This window comes from Mixophyes fleayi, chromosome 11 (genome assembly GCF_038048845.1).
Source record: "Mixophyes fleayi isolate aMixFle1 chromosome 11, aMixFle1.hap1, whole genome shotgun sequence".
In the NCBI taxonomy this organism is placed as follows: Eukaryota; Metazoa; Chordata; class Amphibia; order Anura; family Limnodynastidae; genus Mixophyes; species Mixophyes fleayi.
Genome location: NC_134412.1, coordinates 17415550 through 17437084, shown reverse-complemented (window position 1 = coordinate 17437084; position 21535 = coordinate 17415550). Strand labels below are relative to the sequence as shown.

The window sequence follows — 21535 nt, the reverse complement described above, 5'->3', positions numbered from 1 at the left end:
AAATCACATATTTTTGCTTTTCCCCCCCCCCTACATTATTAGTAACCTCAATAACACTAAATTCAAGTCATTTGCAATCAATTTTAACCACCTCACAGGTCACAATATTATTTTCATACACTTTCAAACAAAGACTGTAGATTTAGAAGACCAAGTCTGCCAGACCTATTATTTGTATTTCAGCAATGACAATTAGCAATGGAGCTCTCCTCTTTGTATGTTACCTATATAACACAGTACAATGTGACTGCAGATTTAGAAGACCAAGCCTGCCAGACATATTTTTTCTATTTCAGCAATGACAATTAGCAATGGAGCTCTCCTGAATGTCACTGGAGACTTTAAATAACACTGCTACCCCTCCTCTTTCTTTTCTACCTATGACACTGCCCAACTGCACTAGAGACTGTCAAGAGCTGTGCTACCCCTTCTGTGTCCCTCGGTGAAATGGTGCTGGATCATCGTGGAGAGCGGTACTTATAGAATCCAAAACTCGCGAGATCTGACAACATAGTGATAACGTTTTCCCTCTTTTTGAATCCTGAGGGCGCGCAAAAGTATCGAGCCGGCTCGGTACTCGGATCTGCTAAGTTCGGGTGTGTTCGGTTCTCGTGGAACGAAGCCTGAACATCTCTAGTACACACCATCACGTTTTGCAAAAATTGCCTTCAGATCTTTGCTCTTCATCTGTCATAACCATGGTCTGAAAAGATCACATGTAGTCAACTATGACCAGGTACACCTGGCTTTGTGTACATTCATGTGTGTATCTGTCCCCTTTGACTCGCTCGCCTACAGTGCACCTGCAGTCACTTGTGTCCATTTGTTTACGCTGTATCGTCTTGTGTTGCAGGTCGCAATGTCTTATCCAATCAGCAGCCAGCCCCAGGGGATGCAATACAGCCCCACTAACAGCGAGTGGAACACTGGAGTGATGGACTGCTGTGCAGACTCGAAGATCTGTAAGTAACAAAGAGACATGCTGTAAAATATATATTAGAAAAATAACGGAGTTCACTGCCGTTATTTGATTGTCAAGTATCCATTTTCTCAAATGCACAATGATATAGTGGCTAAAAGAACATATTTTAATATGTTATAGAGGAGGGTCGTCTGTACTATGTTTGACTTTGGACTGTCATAAAAGCTCTGCTTACTCCCAGAAATTACTCATCGCCTCCTGCCATAACTCAGTGAAATCAGTCTCGAGCCCCTGTCAATCAAAAAAAAAATGATTTGATAACAGCCATATATGCTGGCACTGTATTTTTATCCTTAACCTTGGTAAATATAAATATTTTTCTGGTGTAACACTTGAATTGTACAATATTTACATTTGTTGGCTTTTCTGTTTAAGCCACAATGTACGTTTCTTTTTAATTACCCCACATCTTTTGTTTCCTTTAGGTCTTTGTGGAGGATTTGTTCCTTGTATTTTGGCATGCAGAGTAGCTTCGGACTATGGGGAGTGCTGTTGTTTGCCTTTCCTAGGGGGTACTGTACTTGCAATGCGTACGGGCCTTAGGGAAAGACATCGCATCCCGGTAAGGATTTTAACAGCTCTCTGTCCTTAAACAAGATCTTCAGCCTGTGCAAAAACATATTCGCATAAAGTTTGTCAGACACTGTGTTTTCTAAGCTCAGCAATCTGACGTTGCTGTTAAAAATCCATTGTGTTGGGTTGCACTGAACAGCAGCTTCTCAATGCATGCTCTACGGGTGGAATTCTCATTAGGGAAAGCTATTAACTCTCTAGTTTCCATATCATTCACATTACAGAGAACACTGACATCACTATATTTTATAAGCGCTGAGCAGGATATATTGCAAATACCAATTCTGTGCCCATTAAACTGTTGCCAAATGTTTGCGGTTTTAGAGGAAAAAAAACACATTTATATATTTTGTGCATAATGATAGAAACACTAAGATTTGGAAATAACATTGTGTTATGTTAGCAAATATTTCGTCTATTTTGCAGCCCTGAGATTTTATCTGTGTCTCTATGTTTCTGTCTAATAATTATTTTCATGGCTGTGGGCACTTTTACTTCCTCTGCTCAGACACCAGGCTCTTCCTCATTAACCCATGTCTAAGCAGTCCTTCTAATGCCTTGTGTAACCTGTCTCTCTAATTCTCTATCCAAGCAGTTTTTCTAATTTTCAATCCAAGCAGTTTCTCTAATTCTCGATCCAAGCAGTCTCTCTAATGCCCTGTCTAAGAAATCTCTCTAATGCCCTCTCTAAGCATTCTCTCTATTTTTGTATCCAACCAGTGTTTCTAATGCCATGTTTAAGCAGTCTTTCTATTTCTGTATCCAAGAAGTTTCTCTAATTCTCAATCTAAGCCGTCTCTCTAATGGCCTGTCTGAGCTGTCTCTCTGATGCCATGTTTAAGCAGTCTCTCTAATGCCCTGTCTAAACCATCTCTCTAATGCCCTCTCTAAGCAGTCTCTCTATTTCTGTATCTAAGCAGTCTCTCTAATGCCCTGTCTAAGCTGTCTCTCTAAACCAATGTCTAAGCAGTCTCTCTAATGCCCTGTCTAAGCAGTCTCACTAATCCTGTCTAAGCAGTCTCACTAATCCTGTCTAAGCAGTCTCACTAATGCCGTCTAACCAGTCTCTCTAATGCCCTGTCTAACCCGTCTCTCTAATGCCGTGTCTAAGCTGTCTCTCTAAACCCATGTCTAAGCAGTCTCTCTAATGCCCTGTCTAAGCAGTCTCTCTAATGCCATGTTTAAGTGGTCTCTCTAATGCCCTGTCTAACCCATCTTTCTAATTCCGTCTTAGCAGTCTCTCTAATGCCCTGTCTAAGCAGTCTCTCTAATGCCCTGTCTAAGCAGTCTCTGTAATGCCCTATCTAAGCGGTCTCTCTAATGCCATGTTTAAGTGGTCTCTCTAATGCCCTGTCTAACCCATCTTTCTAATGCCATCTTAGCAGTCTCTCTAATGCCTTGTCTAAGCAGTATCTCTAATGCTCTGTCTAAGCAGTCTCTCATTTTGCATTCTAGGGATCTATCTGCAATGACTGCGTGCAGCTCTGTTTCTGTCCGCAATGCACCCTGTGTCAGCTGGCGCGTGAGCTGAAGCACCGGAAGTAAAAACCACAAAACAACCTTTCCTTTGAGTTGGAGACCTCCGAGGCATCAATGGACTGTTATATTTTGAAGAGAAACTGGAAAGAAGACAGACCCTGAAATTATCTCTGCACTCAATGTAGGGGAAGAGGTTATAGTCTGATACCACCGACCACCACATATAGACAGCAACGTCATAGGAAACAGCTGGATACCATGCGAACATTGGATGTGTTATAATTGTATGTGTAAATTATAATGTGAAAATATTGATGGAAGAGTTAAGACAAAAAATATGAATTCAAAAATATTGCAACTAAGGCAGCTATGGGGTCGGCAGTTTGGGGGGCCACGTTCCCTGCCAAAACCTCATGTGTGTTTGTATTTTCCACCCTTGGGGATTCTTACAAAGCTTTGATATGGGACCCCTAAATGTCTAGTTGTTGATCATCATCAATCTTAATTCTGCTATTTGCCTGCAAATATCCATTTCTTCAATGATACATTATTACTACAATGATATTTATTATGATATATAAACATGATGACCTTTTAATTTCCAATAGACACTATGGGCTAGATTTACTAAGCTGCGGGTTTGAAAAAGTGGGGATGTTGCCTATAGCAACCAATCAGATTCTAGCTTTCATTTATTTAGTGCTTTCTACAAAATGACAGCTAGAATCTGATTGGTTGCTATAGGCAACATCCCCACTTTTTCAAACCCTCAGCTTAGTAAATCTAGGCCTATGTCTATGTGTAACATTGCAGAGACCAGTAGAGGAAAGATTTCATTTCCTCCTGTGTTTGCATGTTAGGATTATATTTTTGTATGACTAAAAAATAATAATAAAACAATTGATGAAACAAATATATATAGTTAATAATCTAATTGACCTTAGTTATTAGGGAGAGATCTCCCGGACTTTTAAGAGAGCAAGCGAATCTCCAGGAAGTAGAATTTTTATTAGAATTTGCCAATCTAGACCCTTCAAGGTGGAATGAATAGGCAAATCCCTTCATACCCCCATAATCAGCGGTGGCAGACAGTTTGCACCCTGGATCAACTCTAGCGGGAAGCGTAAACATGTTTTAACCCTTGGTAATGCAACCCATAAAACTACTGCAAAGTTTTCTCCACCAATCCCTCTATGTCAGCCTGATAATCTGCCAGGCATGAGATGGACATTTCAACCAACCGCACGCATCTCAGGTGCCCCTTCCTTAAATGCCGTCCAATTAAATCTTGACGATGCATCAGCAACTCTGTTCTCTGTGCTCGTTCCACGTTCAACTTTAAATTGCAGGTTGAGGTTTAGACATTTCACAACCAAATGCCTAATTAGCCTGACCGCTGGTATTAACGAAGCATTGTTTGTTTATCAACTACCCCACTGCTAAAACACAGTTTCCCTGTTCATTAACACTTCTCCCCACAACTCTGCTGCTACTACGATTAGTCAAAATTCTGTGTGAACCCTTCCTTCACCCAGTCTTGAGGCTATTGGCTGCACACCATTCACCTTGCAAATAAGCACCAAAACCCTTAGACCCTGTTGCATCCGTAAACACCTATAATTCTCTACTAGATGCTGGTGGAATTGACCAAATCCTTGTACCATTAAACTGTTTCACAAAATAACTCCATTTCTTTATGTCCTTCTTTGTCTCTTTACAGAATCTTTTATTATGGTGTGGCCACTTACCACCTACCGTAGCACTTTCTAATTTACTACAAAAAATTATGCCCTCAGGGATCACTGTGCCAGCAAAATTCAACAGTCCTAGCAAGGAGTGCAACTGTTTCCAAGTCACCTTGTCCGCCCGCCCCACATATTGATCTTCTCCTCAAACCTCTTCAGTCTTTACTCTGGTAACCTACACGACTTCTTCTCCGTATCCATTCTAGTCTTTAGATATGACAATTTCGTAGTTGGCCCCTCTGTTTTTCGTCTTGGCCACTGGTACTCCAAAATTCAGAAAGCCTGCATTGAAAAGGACAACTCCTGATACTTTAAACTTTAAAGTCCCTGCAGGTCCCACCACCAAGAAATTGTCCAAATAGTGTGCCACTGATCTATCAACCTGCCCCTGTTTCAATACACCGAAATGGAATAGTAATGTTCTGAATTTCTCAAAGAATGCACCTGAAACAGAGCGACCCATAGCCAAACATCGATCCACAAATTAACTATTGTCCAACTTAAGACCCAAAATCTTGATACCTTGAAGCCCAGATCTTGGTATGAGAGTGTTGGGTGGTTCAGAGGTGAGGTTTGAGCTGTATGGTGCAGACTAGTGTACGTTTTCTCTGTAGAAGTGTAGAGTCATTAACAGAGTTATAACAACCAAGTCAAAATTAATTAATTAGAGCCTAGGTTCCCAAAGTGTGCGTTGCGGCTTCCAGGAGTGCCGCGGCGCTGTCACAGGGTGCTGTGGCCAAGAGGAGAAAAAAAAAAAAAAACCAATCCGGCGGCGCCTGGGACCCAGCATCCTCCTCACTTCTCACTTAATGTCGGGCGTGGCGTTATCACGCCCAACATTCAGTGACAAGCGGCAGTAGTGTCAGTCGCTGTCTCCGCACTGACACTTGGTGCAGGAGACAGACGCCTGCACCTTCTCAGCAACCACGTCCTGTTGCCTGGCAGCGGGACGCTATCTCTGCTCACCTGTCTGCAGCCAGCAGGGGGGAGACAAACGCAGTATGTGTGCAGGGAGGGGGTGAGACAAACGGAATATGTGTGCAGGGAGTGGGGGGGGACAAACGGAATATGTGTGCAGGGAGGGGGGGAGACAAACGCAGTATGTGTGCAGGGAGGGGGGGAGACAAACGCAGTATGTGTGCAGGGAGGGGGGGGAGACAAACGGAATATGTGTGCAAGGAGTGGGGGGGGGACAAACGGAATATGTGTGCAGGGAGGGGGGGGGGGAGACAAACGCAGTATGTGTGCAGGGAGGGGGGGAGACAAACGCAGTATGTGTGCAGGGAGGGGGGGAGACAAACGCAGTATGTGTGCAGGGAGGGGGGGGGAGACAAACTGAATATGTGTGCAGGGAGGGGGGGAGACAAACGGAATATGTGTGCAGGGAGGGGGGGGAGACAAACGCAGTATGTGTGCAGGGAGGGGGGGGAGACAAACGCAGTATGTGTGCAGGGAGGGGGGGGGAGACAAACTGAATATGTGTGCAGGGAGGGGGGGAGACAAATGGAATATGTGTGCAGGGAGGGGGGGGAGACAAACGCAGTATGTGTGGAGGGGGGGGGAGACAAACGCAGTATGTGTTCAGGGAGGGGGGGAGAGAAACGGGAATATGTGTGCAGGGAGGGGGGGAGAGAAACGGAATATGTGTGCAGGGGGGGAGAGAAACGGAATATGTGTGCAGGGGGGGGAGAAAAACGGAATATGTGTGCAGGGGGGGAGAAAAACGGAATATGTGTGCAGGGGGGGAGAGAAACAGAATATGTGTGCAGGGGGAGGGAGAGGGACAATAAATGTCTGTGGGGGGGGAGGAAGAGGGGCAATAAATGTCTGCGGGGGGGGCAATGGCTGTAGGAGGGGGAGAATAAAAATGGCCAATGTGTGTGGGGGACAGTATGTGACTATAATGTGTGTGGGGGACAGTTTATGACTATAATGTGTGCTATTAAGTGAATGTGGGGCTGTTTGGGGAAAATGAGGTCTAATTATTAAATGTGATTATGAATTATTTAATGCCTGGGATGTTTGTGGGAAATGGTTATTTTTATTTAACATAAATGCTATTTAATTTCTTGCTGAGGTTGTTTGGAGTGAGGGAAATTGATTTATTTATTAAATTGGAATACTATTATTTTAATGTTGGGGCTGGAGTGAGGCCTAATTTTATAACGTGGGTGCTATATTGAGTTAACACCGGTGCTGTTTGGAGTTTTCTAACTTTCATGTACCCATTTTTTTCCAAAAAGGGCCCCCAACATTCCAGGATCCAGACAAGCAGCAACTGATCTAAAGACACCAGCAGCCACAAGTGGTGACAATGACAAGACAGGTAAGAGAGAGCAGGACAGTCTGCCAACTGTCCTGAATTTGGTGGGTGACTGTCCTGCTTAGTCAGGATTTGGTCTGACTGCAAGGACAATTGGGAGGTATGTCCTACTTCACATTGTACTGCTTGTGAAGGCAGAACTGTGTGCATCTAATAGTAGTGCTCACAGTTTTGCCTATGTATTTGTTGAAAATGTGTCTAATAACCATATTACATAATAGGAGCCCCTTGTCTTAAGTGCCTAGGGCCCCCTGAGACTAAGTCCAGCTCTGGTCAGCAGGAGGGAGCGGATAGCTACTCCCAGTTTCCGGACAGGACACAGCCTGCAGAGCAAGCCGAGGAGCTCTAAGTCTCATGAGATTTATTAATCTTGTGAAACTAAGAGTTTCCCTACTCACTCTACAGGACGTTCCCACTCTGATGGATGTCAGCAGCATCAGAAGCATAGATAAGTACAGTGGACTGGGGGTGTTGTAATGTGCTTCTGGAGTGGAGGGGTGGCATGATAGGGAGGGCCTGATAAATGTAATTTTTTATTATAATGTATGTAATGTATGTATCAATGCCCCATGTTGACCACGCACCCTGCATAATGTGGCCACGCCCTTAGCGGCACCCAGTTTTTTCATGCTCATCAACAGAGATGGGCCTGTATGCTTGAAATGCCAGGGCTGGTTTTTAGTCCCAGTCCGGCCCTGCTTACCGCCAAAATCTCCCTAACCCAATCAGGAGGCACCTTAGGGTATATAAAGCAGCCTCTGACACATGTCTAGTGCCAGAGTATTTGGTCTTCAGCCTTGCTCCAGCATTTGTTTCTGTGTTGCTGTTATTTGGATTCTGACCCCGGCTTGTTCCTGACTTCTCCTTTGGTTCCTGATTCTGGCTTAGACTGATATTTGGTATTGACCCGGCTTCCTGACCATTCTCCTGCTTCTGATTTGGCTATATCCGTTCCTCTGGTTTTGACCCGGCTTGCTGACTACTCTTCCATCCTGTATCCTGGTGGGCTCTCACCGCTGCCTCAATTGTTACCTCGCCAGCTGACTGATACTGAGGGCCGCGACCTGCACGTCCCTTGCAGCGAAGTCCATACCTCCTTGCGGGGGTCCCTGGTGAAAACCAGGGGCGTGTTAGACTCCGCGCCTCAGTACTCAGTAGCGCCAACTGCTGGCAGGTATCATCAATTCCACCTAGTGATTCTGACAAGGAGAGAGGATGCTGGGTCCCACACACTGCCGAATTGGTAAGACAGAAGAAAAGACAGAAGAAATAGAAGAAAGAAGGTCAAGTATGGAAGTAAAGAAACAGAGGGGAATGGTGATAGGAAACAGCAATGGAGGGGTAAAAGACTGAAGTAGGGTGCAGAGGGGGCAGAGTGAGTGGATGTAGGGGGCACAGAGTGTGTGGAGATGAAGGAGGGCACAGAGTGTGTGAAGATGAAGGAGGGCACAGAGTGTGTGGAGATGGAGGGCACAGAGTGTGTGGATGAAGGAGGCACAGAGTGTGTGGATGAAGGAGGCACAGAGTGTGTGGATGAAGGAGGCACAGAGTGTGTGGATGCAGGGAGCACAGAGTGTGTGGAGATGAAGGAGGGTACAGAGTGTGTGGAGATGAAGGAGGGCACAGTATGTAGATGAAGGAGGCACAGAGTGTGTGGATGAAGGAGAGGGCACAGAGTGTGTGGATGCAGGGAGCACAGAGTGTGTGGAGATGGAGGGCACAGAGTGTGTGGATGAAGGAGGGCACAGTATGTAGATGAAGGAGGCACAGAGTGTGTGGATGAAGGAGAGGGCACAGAGTGTGTGGATGCAGGGAGCACAGAGTGTGTGGAGATGGAGGGCACAGAGTGTGTGGAGATGGAGGGCACAGAGTATGTGGATGAAGGAGGGCACAGAGTGTGTGGATGCAGGGAGCACAGAGTGTGTGGAGATGAAGGAGGGTACAGAGTGTGTGGAGATGAAGGAGGGCACAGTATGTAGATGAAGGAGGCACAGAGTGTGTGGATGAAGGAGAGGGCACAGAGTGTGTGGATGCAGGGAGCACAGAGTGTGTGGAGATGAAGGAGGGTACAGAGTGTGTGGAGATGAAGGAGGGCACAGTATGTAGATGAAGGAGGCACAGAGTGTGTGGATGCAGGGAGCACAGAGTGTGTGGAGATGGAGGGCACACAGTGTGTGGAGATGAAGGAGGGCACAGAGTGTGTGGATGAAGGAGAGGGCACAGAGTGTGTGGATGCAGGGAGCACAGAGTGTGTGGAGATGAAGGAGGGCACAGAGTATGTGGAGATGGAGGACACAGAGTGTGTGGATGAAGGAGGGCACAGAGTATGTGGATGAAGGAGGGCACAGAGTGTGTGGATGAAGGAGAGGGCACAGAGTGTGTGGAGATGGAGGACACAGAGTGTGTGGATGAAGGAGGGCACAGAGTGTGTGGATGATGGAGAGGGCACAGAGTGTGTGGAGATGGAGGACACAGAGTGTGTGGATGAAGGAGGGCACAGAGTATGTGGATGAAGGAGGGCACAGAGTGTGTGGAGATGAAGGAGGGCACAGAGTGTGTGGATGAAGGAGAGCACAGAGTGTGTGGAGATGGAGGGCACAGAGTGTGTGGATGAAGGAGGCACAGAGTGTGTGGATGAAGGAGGGCACAGAGTGTGTGGATGAAGGAGGCCACAGAGTGTGTGGATGAAGGAGGGCACAGAGTGTGTGGATGAAGGAGGCCACAGAGTGTGTGGAGATGAAGGAGGGCACAGAGTGTGTGGAGATGGAGAGCACAGAGTGTGTGGAGATGGAGGACACAGAGTGTGTGGATGAAGGAGGGCACAGAGTATGTGGATGAAGGAGGGCACAGAGTGTGTGGAGATGAAGGAGGGCACAGAGTGTGTGGAGATGGAGGGCACAGAGTATGTGGATGAAGGAGGGCACAGAGTGTGTGGATGAAGGAGGGCACAGAGTGTGTGGATGAAGGAGGCCACAGAGTGTGTGGAGATGAAGGAGGGCACAGAGTGTGTGGAGATGGAGAGCACAGAGTGTGTGGAGATGGAGGGCACAGAGTGTGTGGATGAAGGAGGCACAGAGTGTGTGGATGCAGGGAGCACAGAGTGTGTGGAGATGAAGGAGGGTACAGAGTGTGTGGAGATGGAGAGCACAGAGTGTGTGGAGATGGAGGGCACAGAGTGTGTGGATGAAGGAGGGCACAGAGTGTGAGGATGAAGGAGGGCACAGAGTGTGTGGAGATGAAGGAGGGCACAGAGTGTGTGGAGATGGAGGGCACAGAGTGTGTGGAGATGGAGAGCACAGAGTGTGTGGAGATGGAGGGCACAGAGTGTGTGGAGATGGAGGGCACAGAGTGTGTGGATGCAGGGAGCACAGAGTGTGTGGAGATGAAGGAGGGTACAGAGTGTGGAGATGAAGGAGGGCACAGTATGTAGATGAAGGAGGGCACAGTGTGAGTTAGCTGTAAATTATTCTTTGACAGAAATATAACTGAAAAAAATATATAACATTTTTCTTTTCCCTTGGATTTATGTGTATTATTTTGTGTACAACTAAATAAGTATTTCTGTCCTGACCTGAATACTTACCCCAACTACTTATAAAACAGGACTGCTCGGTAATTATTTTGGAGGGGTGCCTTGAAAAAATTATGGAGACTCTAAGGGTGCCGTGAACTGCAAAAGTTTGGGAGCCACTGAATTAGAGCATGACTTTTGGTGGCTACAATAATGGGATATGTACCTTGGGCTAAGTTTAAGCTAATGACAACTGAAGCCATAAACCAAAGGTACTTAAAATCATGTGTTTATGTACCGTCAAGCACTTACCCATTTTGGGTTAAGTTTTACTGCATATCCAGCCAATAGGATCCACAGGAAGGGTCATAGTCTTCACCATATATTCCTTCACAGTGCTTGCTGGGTCTCTTCTTTTCCGCATTTTTGGATGAAGTAGCTGCTCCAGACTGGGATAGCCTTTGTATCTTGTGCTGTTCTTTTCTCTATTTGTGCTTTTATTTACCTTTGTTCCATTTCCTTCTCATCTTTTACCTGTCCCCCTTTGTTTCCTTTTCTTTCTTCAAGCAGTGTAAACTCCAGTCCACCTCTTTCCCCCCTCCCAGCCCCTTGTGTTTAACCTGCGGCCTCTCATTCCCCCTGCCTGTACCACTTACCCACCATACCCCAGCCCCCGCCTCTCCAAATAATCCGCATAGGTCTCCCCTCCAGATTTCATAAACCACTTTATCATCCCTTCTGCCAACCGGTGCAGCTGGTTGTGAGTCATCCCCCGGCGCCTGAGCTGTGTTCCAGATTTTAGGAGCAGTGCAGAGCATTCCTAGCGCACTAGGTAGGCAGAGGAGGGGATCCCTTACCCCCATCTGCCCATCCCGTCAATGCACTGGGGGGCCCTGTAACCCCTCCCCCACATGCGGCCCCTCCGTCCTCAGCACATTGTTCAGGGGAGATTCTCTACCCCAATACTGTCATGAGCACCCTACAGCGAGCAACCTCAGCCACCCCCTTTTTAAGCTAATACCTTAATGAGGCCTCAGGTATCACTGTTCCTGTGACTGCTGATTCCCCCCAAGCACATGGTGACGGCCTCCTCCCCCCACCAGTGTCCCATCTGCAACCTGCAGGTTACCCCCACATACGCGGGAGGTGGGCACATGGTAGGTCTTACCCCATGCCATCTCTGTCCCAAGTTTTCAATGTCAGATCCCAGGACTCTCCCTCACCTCTGCTATATTCTCAGGACCCCTAACCCCACTTACATACGTGACAACCCATGCCATCTCCCCAGTCTCCCTTCCACCCCTCCAAAACCCAGTCATCAGAACCCCCTCTGTAGCCTTTGGTGTATCAACCCCTTTCTCTCTCTCACCCATTCCTCCCTCCTCCTGGCCTTTTCCCTTGCAAATGTGCGAAGCTCTGACTATTATAGATGAAAATCTCCTTAATTTAGGATGTAACATGACACCTCCCAGTACTGTGAATTTGACCCCTGTTGCTTGTATGGTGACAGAGGTCCCAGGTGAATACACCAACATATAGTAAGAACAGGTTTAGCCTGTATATCCTGCTTATTGTTATGACGTAACTAACTCCTGTGCTAACCAACCTGTTCAAAACTATGCTGTTCAATATTTAAGATATCTTGCAAACCGTTGGACACAAAGGATGTTTTTTTCTAATAAATCAGAGCACTATAATACATGTTAACTGCATTATTACACTACTTCAGTATTTCACCACATTAAATAATCTGCAATATTTACTGAGATTCCTGTTCTTTAGTCACTGTCCCAGATAAGTAGATTACCATGTACACATATACACCGATCAGCCACAACATTAAAAACACCTCTTAAACATTGTGTAGGTCCCTCTTGTGTTGCTAAAGCAGCTCTGTCCCCTCGAGGCATGGACTCCGCAAGACCTCTGAAGGTGACCTGTGGTATCTGGCACCAAGACGTTAGCAGCAGATCCTTTAAGTCCTGTAAGCTGCGAGGTGGGGTCTCCATGGCTCGGACTTGATTCTCCAGCACATCCCACAGATGCGGATTGAGAGCTGGGAAATTTGGAGGCCAAGTCAACACCTTAATCTTTTTGTCATGTCCCTCAAACAATTCCTGAACAATTTTTGCAGTGGGGTAGAGCGCATTATCCTGCTGAAAGAGGCCACTGCCATCAGGGAATACCGTTGCCATGAAGGGGTGTACTTGGTCTGCAAAGTAACATCCTCATGAATGCCAGGACCAAAAGTTTCCCAGCAGAACATTGTCCAGAGCATCGCACTGCCTTCGCTGGGCTTGCCTTCTTCCCATAATGCATCCTGGTGCCATCTCTTCCCCAGGTAAACGACGCACACGCACCCGGCCGTCCGCACGATGTAAAAGAAAACGTGATCCAACAGACCAGACCACCTTCTTCCATTGCTCCATGGTCCAGTTCTGGCGCTCATGTGCCCATTGAAGCCGCTTTCACAGATGCACAGGGGTGGAATTATTATTATTATTATTATTATTATTATTATTATTATTAATATTTATTTATAAGGCGCCACAAGGCATCCGCAGCGCCGTACAGAGACAAACAAAATCACAATACAATGGGAGACAGCGCAGTACAGTAAACACAGCAACTCAGTACGCTCAATGCACAGCTAGAGAGGGCGGGGAAGGGGGAGGGAGGATCCGCAAACGACGGGGCCCAAGAAGGAGGGCGCACCAAGAATTCTATGTCAATATAAATTTACATTTGAATAGCAGCATTGAACTCACATTGAACTATATTTATCATCATTTGTGGATTTTTATCTCTATACAAGTCGAAACTGCATTTTAAACATGTGAACAGTTTGGAACAAGTAAATCAGCAATATATTTTTTGACAAGAGTTGGGAAATTGAATCTTCCTGTTCCTTAAGATGACTGTGCCACGGATTTCACACTAAACAAAAGTGACCTCACACACAGCTAACAAGTAGAATGATCATAAAATGATTGAGGGATGAAAATTGATCATAAAATGTGGAAACGTCAAAGTGTCGCCGAAAAATTGCACAATAAAATAACAAGAAATATATATTTTGCAAGACTGCCCGAGGAGTTTTATGTATTCCTATTTGAGTGTTAGGATAGAAAGCACAGCATCAGGTTTCTTGTGACCAACAAACAGAATTTTGCAATCTTCATCTAGGGCGAGGCAAGGTACATAGGGGACAATGGGGAAGACGGGAGTGGCAGGTTGTAGTTAAAAAAAAAATACATAGATAAAGGAACTGGGGAATTGTGACCAATTGTGTATTGGACAAAGATGACAAGTTGGTGAGGGAGGTGTCAATTTATGTCACACATTACCTGCCTGTATCCTCCCAGATTTGGCTCAGTGGTTCTGTATAAATACTAAACCTTAGGCTGTTTTGTCACACAGCATCTTTCTCTTAGACATATCTGCAACACAAGTAAGTGTCAGCCCTTATGGCTATTCTCTCTCTCTCTCTCTCTCTCTCTCTCTCTCTCTCTCTCTCTCTCTCTTTCTCTCTGTCTCTCTCTCTCTCCCACTCTATCTGTCTCTCTCTCTTTCATTTTGGTCTGTGTATTCCTGCCTAATTGTTACTGCACCCCTTGTTTCGGAACCATACACAAGGACTGTTGGTAGAATTAGAACCATGGATGTTTTTGATACATAAAACGGATTTCTGACCTCCTCATCCTGTCCCTCCTGTGTTGCTTGGATCATTAGGGGATAAGGTTTCCCCCTCGTCTGTAACCTACTGGTGTGGTCGGTACAATAATGGGATTTTCTACCACTGTTATTAATAGGGCCGACACGTCACAGAGGTATCATTTTCCACATATGGTAGCAACTCTATTTTGACGTGGGGGGTTTCCAAACAATGGGAGCAGTTAGGGAAGATTTTTGAAATATCCAAATCTTTCTCTTGGCCATTTGCAGTATCATCAGTAACAGATTTCCTTACTGTCGGGAATGTAATCTTATGTTCTGCACGGGATCGTTTTCCGCTCCGCAAGGGGTTCTGCTATTGTATTTTGTTCCGCCGGAACTTTTTATACCCCGGCCACATGACAGAGCTGAACTTCGAGACGTGAATTTACGACTAGAGCGCAAAATTGCTATTCCGCCAATGGTGAAACAAGAGCGGAACTGCAAAATTGTATTGTATTGTAACTTCCCACCTTTGCCGCAACATTCTATTTGCGTGAAATGTTACCGCATCTCCGCTCATCTCTTCCCCTCGATAGGAATCCTCAAGCCCCTTTTTTTCTTGCAATGCTGCTTCTTCTTTCACTTCTGAACACAATTTCATATATCATAAATATTGTCCAAGTAAGAAATGACCATTTGTCATGTTAGTTTTAATCAAGTTGCTAGTAACAATATTTTTAAAGATTTGCGAGCCAGATCTGTATTCCAGCTCTGTATTGATCTGTTTAGTGTTTACCTTCTCTCTGAAATGTACTTGTGGATAGTGATTTATTTGCATTAAACATTTGTGCCTTCACTCCCCTCGTCTGTGTGGTCAGGCTGCCAGGATTACATTAGCCACAAGGTGTTAACAATTGATAGACAAACAGAACTTCAGTACAGTTAAAAATTTCCATCCACGCTGTTCCTCCACGTCACGCTGTAATGTCTCTTCTGTCCTTAGTATGTGTTATTCCTGTAGCGTTTCACCATCGTCTTCTTCTGCTCCGCATCTCTGCTCTGGTTGATGAAAGAGTATAATTTTAAAAACATTATATGTATTCCGCAGAGATTTAGAAGTGGATTTGTGGCACACAGATAAATAGATTCACTGTCACAGACAATATACACAGCTGTGATTGTGAATGCTTACTGCATGCTTGTAGATATATTCAGGGATAACATTAGGGCAGATCAGAAAGGGTATTTGCTCTGGTTTTTCAACTTCTTCCAAAGAACATGGATACTCTGGTTTCCTCACAAGCTTTGAGTTGTTGTTTTTTAGTTCATCCAGCTCTTTGCTATCCTTAGGACACACATTTTTAACTGACACGTTAATCATTAAGCTTAATGTCAGAGGAGGACATGTCTCTTAACCCGGCTCCCTCATGTGGAACTATAGTGAATTCTCTTATTTTTTTAACTAATTTTTCAGCACCTGTGACCGGTGTCTATAGGTGGAAAAAATAAATGGCAAATACAGAACGTGAGAATTTAATTATAAATTCTGTATTAAGTAAATGGTTGTCAGGGAGATGGTTGTCAGAGAGAGAGATTTATCTTACCTTGTGTCAGATGATTGGTGAGATCTGGGGCCTGATTCATTAAGGATCTTAACTTAAGAAACTTCTTATTTAAGTCTCCTGGACAAAACCATGTTACAATGCAAGGGGTGCAAATTAGTATTCTGTTTTGCACATAAGTTAAATACTGACTGTTTTTTCATGTAGCACCTGTGGAGCTTTCAGCCTTAATTCTCACACACACACACACACGCAATACTGACCACTGTGCCACTGTATCACCCTTAGTATCTCGGTGTATTCGCTGTGTGCTTGTGTTATAGACCACAGGATAGTTTAGCCTTTCTCTAGTGTACGTGTGCTTAATTTAATAGTACCTTCACCTGCAACCTAAGGCTGGGTACACACTACAGTGTTTTCAGCCAACCGCACGATAAACGACCGTTCAGCCTGATATGGCATTAGTGTGTACACTTAGACGATGAACGGTAGTCGTTCCAAGGCCCCATTGTGTGTTTTGTTTGTTCAGCAGAATTATAAATCTCATTCAGCTATGAACCGACGTCCTTCCAATCCTGCAGTGTGTATGCAGTCACGAATCAGGAGCCCCATAGGGTTTATAGAGTCAAAATCCTTTCAGCTGATGCTTATGACAAATGAGCAGCGTCATACGTCTGCAGGTCTGGTGGTATTAACTAGCTATGTCTCTAATTGGGCCCCACACATCGAAGGGCAAATTGGACACATCTCCTAATCTGGGATTAATGACAATCTCACACATATACTAAAGGGTTTTTTTTGGCTGACCTTAGTTTTCACCCCACCCAATGAAATCCGATCCGTGAGAATGATCATTGGCGGAGTCACACCCAGTGTTAGGTCTATTCAATTGATTGGAAACTAACCACATGGCCAACAATTATGCAAATCCGTGGCCAGCTATTTATAGATACAATGAAAGATGTCATCATTTGAAATGTCAGTGAGTCAGTTTCCCATTATGTGCAACAATGGAGTAGGCCCCGCCCCTTGTCTAATTATCCTGAATGGAATGCAGGGACAGTTTATGTTGTATCTCAGCCAGGATCTCCTCTCTCTAAGGCGTATCTCATTATAAGATTCTCATGGATATTCCTGTCAGTATTAGGCTGGGTACACACTACAGAAAATGTCTCCCTATGTGATATCGTTAACGATTTTACCAACGACTGAAAGTCCCGATCAGCTAATTCCTGTGTACACACTGTACACGTTTTACATGATTTACCTTCACATCTGTGCTCTTCATCTGTCATAACCATGGGCTGAAAAGATGGTGACTCTGCACAATCCATAGAGATCTATGGACACTGCTGGTCGTCAGTGCCAACACACTGCAGAATCGGCACAACATCGTTCCATCGTTTATAGAGATTTTTAGTCAGTTTATAAATTTAAATCAAACGATACAATGTGCTTTGGAAGGATAAAACATGATGTTGCAGCGGACACACTCATGCGATATCAGATCTAATGGTCATTTATCGTGTGATTGGCCCGTTAATAATAATAATACGACAGGGTAGCTCATATTTAAATGTATATTTGTCAGTATTATAACATAGTTTGCTGCTATCCTGGAAGATCCAGGAAGCCCCCAAATTATGGGGAAATCTTATCCGCTGCAAGGTGGGCGGGGCCATGGTGTCATGGCCCCGCATCTGGTTGCTTCACCACTCCCCTGCCATTGGAGTTTACTGGGCTGGGTGGGGCTTAACCACAAGATTGCCCCGCCTATATTGTTTAATGCAAATTGCATCAAGCCCTGCCCACTTACCTTGTCTCTGGATCTCCCAGAAGTAAGGGAGGAACATTAAATTCCCCCCAAAAATTACATGATGGGAATTGTACTGCTCTAAGGTCTACTAAGACAGCGTCTCGTGTAGCCAACTATGTCCAGGTACACCTGGCTTTGTGTCCATTGGCTTATGCTTTCATGTCTTGTGTTGCAGATCGCCATGTCTTATCCAATCAGCAATCAGCCCCAGGCGATGCAGTACACCTCCAGTAGCAGCCAGTGGAACTCTGAAGTCATGGACTGCTGCGAGGACATGGGCATCTGTAAGTAACAAAGAGACAGGCTGTAAAATATATATTATAAAAATAACGTTGGACTTTTGGAGGGTGGTCTGTACTATGACTATACTGGACTGTCATAAAAGCTCCGCTTACTCCAAAAAATTGCTCACTGCTTCCTGCCATAACTCTGTGAAATCAGTCCCAAGCCGCTGACTGTCAATCAAAACAAATAATAATAATGATTTGATAACAGCAATGTATGCTGGCACTGAATTTTTATCGTTATCCATTGTAAATGGCACTCTTTCTTTTTTTTTTAAAAAAAAAAAGAAAAATTGGTGTAACACTTTCATTGTATAATATTTATATATATTGACTTTTCTGTTTAAGCAAAATATACGTTTGTTTTTAATTACCCCACATCTTTTGTGTCCTTTAGGTCTTTGTGGAGCATTTGTTCCTTGCATCTTGGCATGCAAAGTAGCTTCGGACTATGGGGAGTGCTGCTGTTTGCCTTACCTAGGGGGCACTGTGCTCGCAATGCGTACGGGCATCAGGGAAAGACATCACATCCCGGTAAGGAGTTTAACAGCTCTCTGTCCTTAAACAAGATCTCCAGACTGTGCAAAAACATCTTCATGTAAAGTGTGTCAGACACTGTTTTTTATAAGCTGATCTATCTGGCATTGCTGTTATAAATCCATTGTGCTGGGTTGCCCTGAACAGCAGCCTCTCAATGCATGCTCTACGGGTGGAATACTCATTAGGTTCAGCTTTTCACTCTCTAAATTTCCATATCATTCACATTTAAGAGTGACATCACTATATTTTATAAGCGCTAAACAAGTAGCAATTAAATTGTTGCTAAAAACACTGAGATTGGTAAATAACATTGTGTATGTTAACAAATATTCTTCTACAGTCTCTACTACACTGCTGGCTAATATTTCCTTTCATTGCTGTGGGAACTTTTATTTCCTCTGCTGACACACCAGGCTCAACCCATGTCTAAGCAATCTCTCTAATTCTCTATCCAGTCTCTCTAATGCCCTCTCTGAGCAGTCTCTTAATGCCCTGTCTAAGTAGTCTCTCTAATGGCTTGTCTAAGTAGTCTCCCTAAAGCCCTGTCTAAGCAGTCTCTCTAATGCCCTGTCTAAGCAGTCTCTCTAATGCCCTGTCTAAGTAGTCTCTCTAATGTCTTGTCTAAGTAGTCTCCCTAAACCTGTCTAAGTAGTCTCTCTAATGCCCCGTCTAACCAGTCTCTCTAATGCTCTAATGCCCTCTCTGAGCAGTCTCTTAATGCCCTGTCTAATTAGTCTCTCTAATGCCATGTCTAAGCAGTCTCCCTAAAGTCATGTCTAAGCAGCCTCTCTAATGCCCTGTCTGAGCAGCCTCTCTAATGGCCTGTCTAATCAGTCTCTATTATCCCCTGCCTAAGCAGTCTTTCTAATGCCCTGTCTAAGCAGTCTCTCTAATGCCCTGTCTCAGCAATCTCTCTAATGTCCTCTCTAAGTCTCCCCTCTAATGTCCTGTCTAAGTAGTCTCTCTAATGCCCCGTCTAAGTAGTCTCTCTAATGCCCCGTCTAACCAGTCTGTCTAATGCTCTATCCAGTCTCTCTAATGCCCTCTCTGAGCAGTCTCTCAATGCCCTGTCTAATTAGTCTCTCTAATGTCTTGTCTCGGCAGTCTCTCAAATGTCCTCTATAAGTCTCCCCTCTATTGTCCTGTCTAAGCCGTCTCTCTAATGCCCTGTCTAAGCAGTCTCTCTAATGTCCTGTCTTAGTAGTCTCTCTAATGCCATGTCTAAGCAGACTCTCTATAGCCCTGTCTTAGCTACCTCCCTAATGCCATGTCTAAGCAGTCTCTTTAATGCCACGTCTAAGCAGTCTCTATAACACCCTGTCTAAGCTGTCTCTCTAATGCCCTGTCTAAGCAGTCTCTCTATTGCCATGTCTAAGGAGTCTCTTATTTTGCATTCTAGGGATCTATCTGCAATGACTGCGTGTGTCTCACGTTCTGTGGCCCCTGCACCCTATGTCAGATGGCCCGTGAGTTGAAGCACAGAAACTGAAAACCACAATACAACCTTTCCTTTGAGTTGGAGACCTCCGAGGCATCAATGGACTGTTATATTTTGAAGAGAAACTGGAAAGGAGACAGACCCTGGAATTATCTCTGCACTCAATAAAGGAAAAAATATTTTTTTTTATTATTGTTGCAGAACCGTGTTAGCCAGAAAAATCTATGTGATGTTAAATACTTTCGTGTCAAAAAAGACAAATGTATTATCACAGAGGCCTCTGTGCTCTGAAAGCTAGCAAATATAATAATCATTTTTCTTGGGTTAGCCTATAAAGGTATCGCTCCTATAAGACTTTTGTCTTTTTTGACACAAATGTATTTAACATCACATACACTCAATATATAAGGGAAGAGGTTATAGACTCTGATACCACCGACCAACACATATAGACAGCAACGTCATAGGAAACAGCTGGATACCATGCGAACATTGGATGTGTTATAATTGTATGTGTAAACATTGATGGAAGACTTAAAAAAATTAAAACAACATTGCAATAAAGGTAGCTATGGGCTCCGCAGTTTGGGGGGCCACTTTCCCTGCCAAAACCTCATGTGTATATGTATTTTCCACCCTTGGGGACCCTTAAAAAGATTTGATATGGGGGACCCAAAATGTCTAGTTGCTGATCATCAATCCTCTCATTCCTGCTATAATAATATTGACCTGGAATAATCAGACACCTATAAAGTGCTCTTTGTATATACATATATATATATATATCTACAGTTTCCTTAATGTAACTTGTCACTTGCCTGCAATTATCCACTTACCTAAATGATATTTATTATGATATATAAACATGACAATCTTTTCATTTCCAAAAGAATCACATAACACTATGTCTATGTGTAACATTGCAGAGACCAGTAGTCGACAGCTTTGATTTTCCTCTGTGTTTTGCATGTTAGGATTATATTTTTGTAAGACAAAAAAAAAACAATAATAAAACAATTGATGAAACATATGGCTAATAATCTGATTGACCTTAGTTATTAGAGAGAGATCTCCCGGATCTTTAATATGCTTATCTTTATCAGAGAGCGATACCTACTTGGGTACATACAATTTTTAGGTGCACTTTTCACATCATTTATCAAGGGGTTAACGCAAGAGAAATCTCAGATGTCGCAGAATAACGGACACTTGCGGAATGCGCAGATTGATACATTTACCTCTGCGAACATTCTAGAATATCCCCCCCTCCGTATGTAAGTGAACGGTCACCCAACCAGCAGTCAGTTGGCAGTTGAGCGGTTTGCGTAGTCTATTGTGTTATTCTTGTTTCTCGTCCATGTAATATATTTGTATACATGTAATTAGTGTAAATAAGTCAAGTTGTATATGAGTGGTTGTAGTGACAATTTGTATATACAGATGGTTTCAAGTAAGAATAAAGTCAATTAGTTGACAGAAAAAACTCATTCTCCCACCACTCCATATCAAGCTAGGACTAATGAAACAAATTGTTAAGGCCTTGGACAAAGATGGCGATTGCTTCAGATAGATTTGTAGATAGTTGTAGTATGGAAAAACTAAAAGTTGGAATCTTTGATGCCCTC

General features: G+C 44.2%; 1 protein-coding gene across 1 annotated transcript; it reads left to right on the top strand.

Moving 5' to 3' along the window:
• The first annotated feature begins 13964 nt into the window (after positions 1–13964).
• Positions 13965–20936, top strand: LOC142107286 (cornifelin homolog). The gene is made up of 4 exons (XM_075190617.1): positions 13965–14064; positions 17824–17932; positions 18330–18466; positions 19872–20936. Exons 2-4 carry the CDS (start codon positions 17830–17832, stop codon positions 19959–19961), a joined length of 330 nt encoding a protein of 109 aa, XP_075046718.1. The 5' UTR covers positions 13965–14064; positions 17824–17829; the 3' UTR covers positions 19962–20936.
• The last annotated feature ends 599 nt before the right edge of the window (positions 20937–21535 follow it).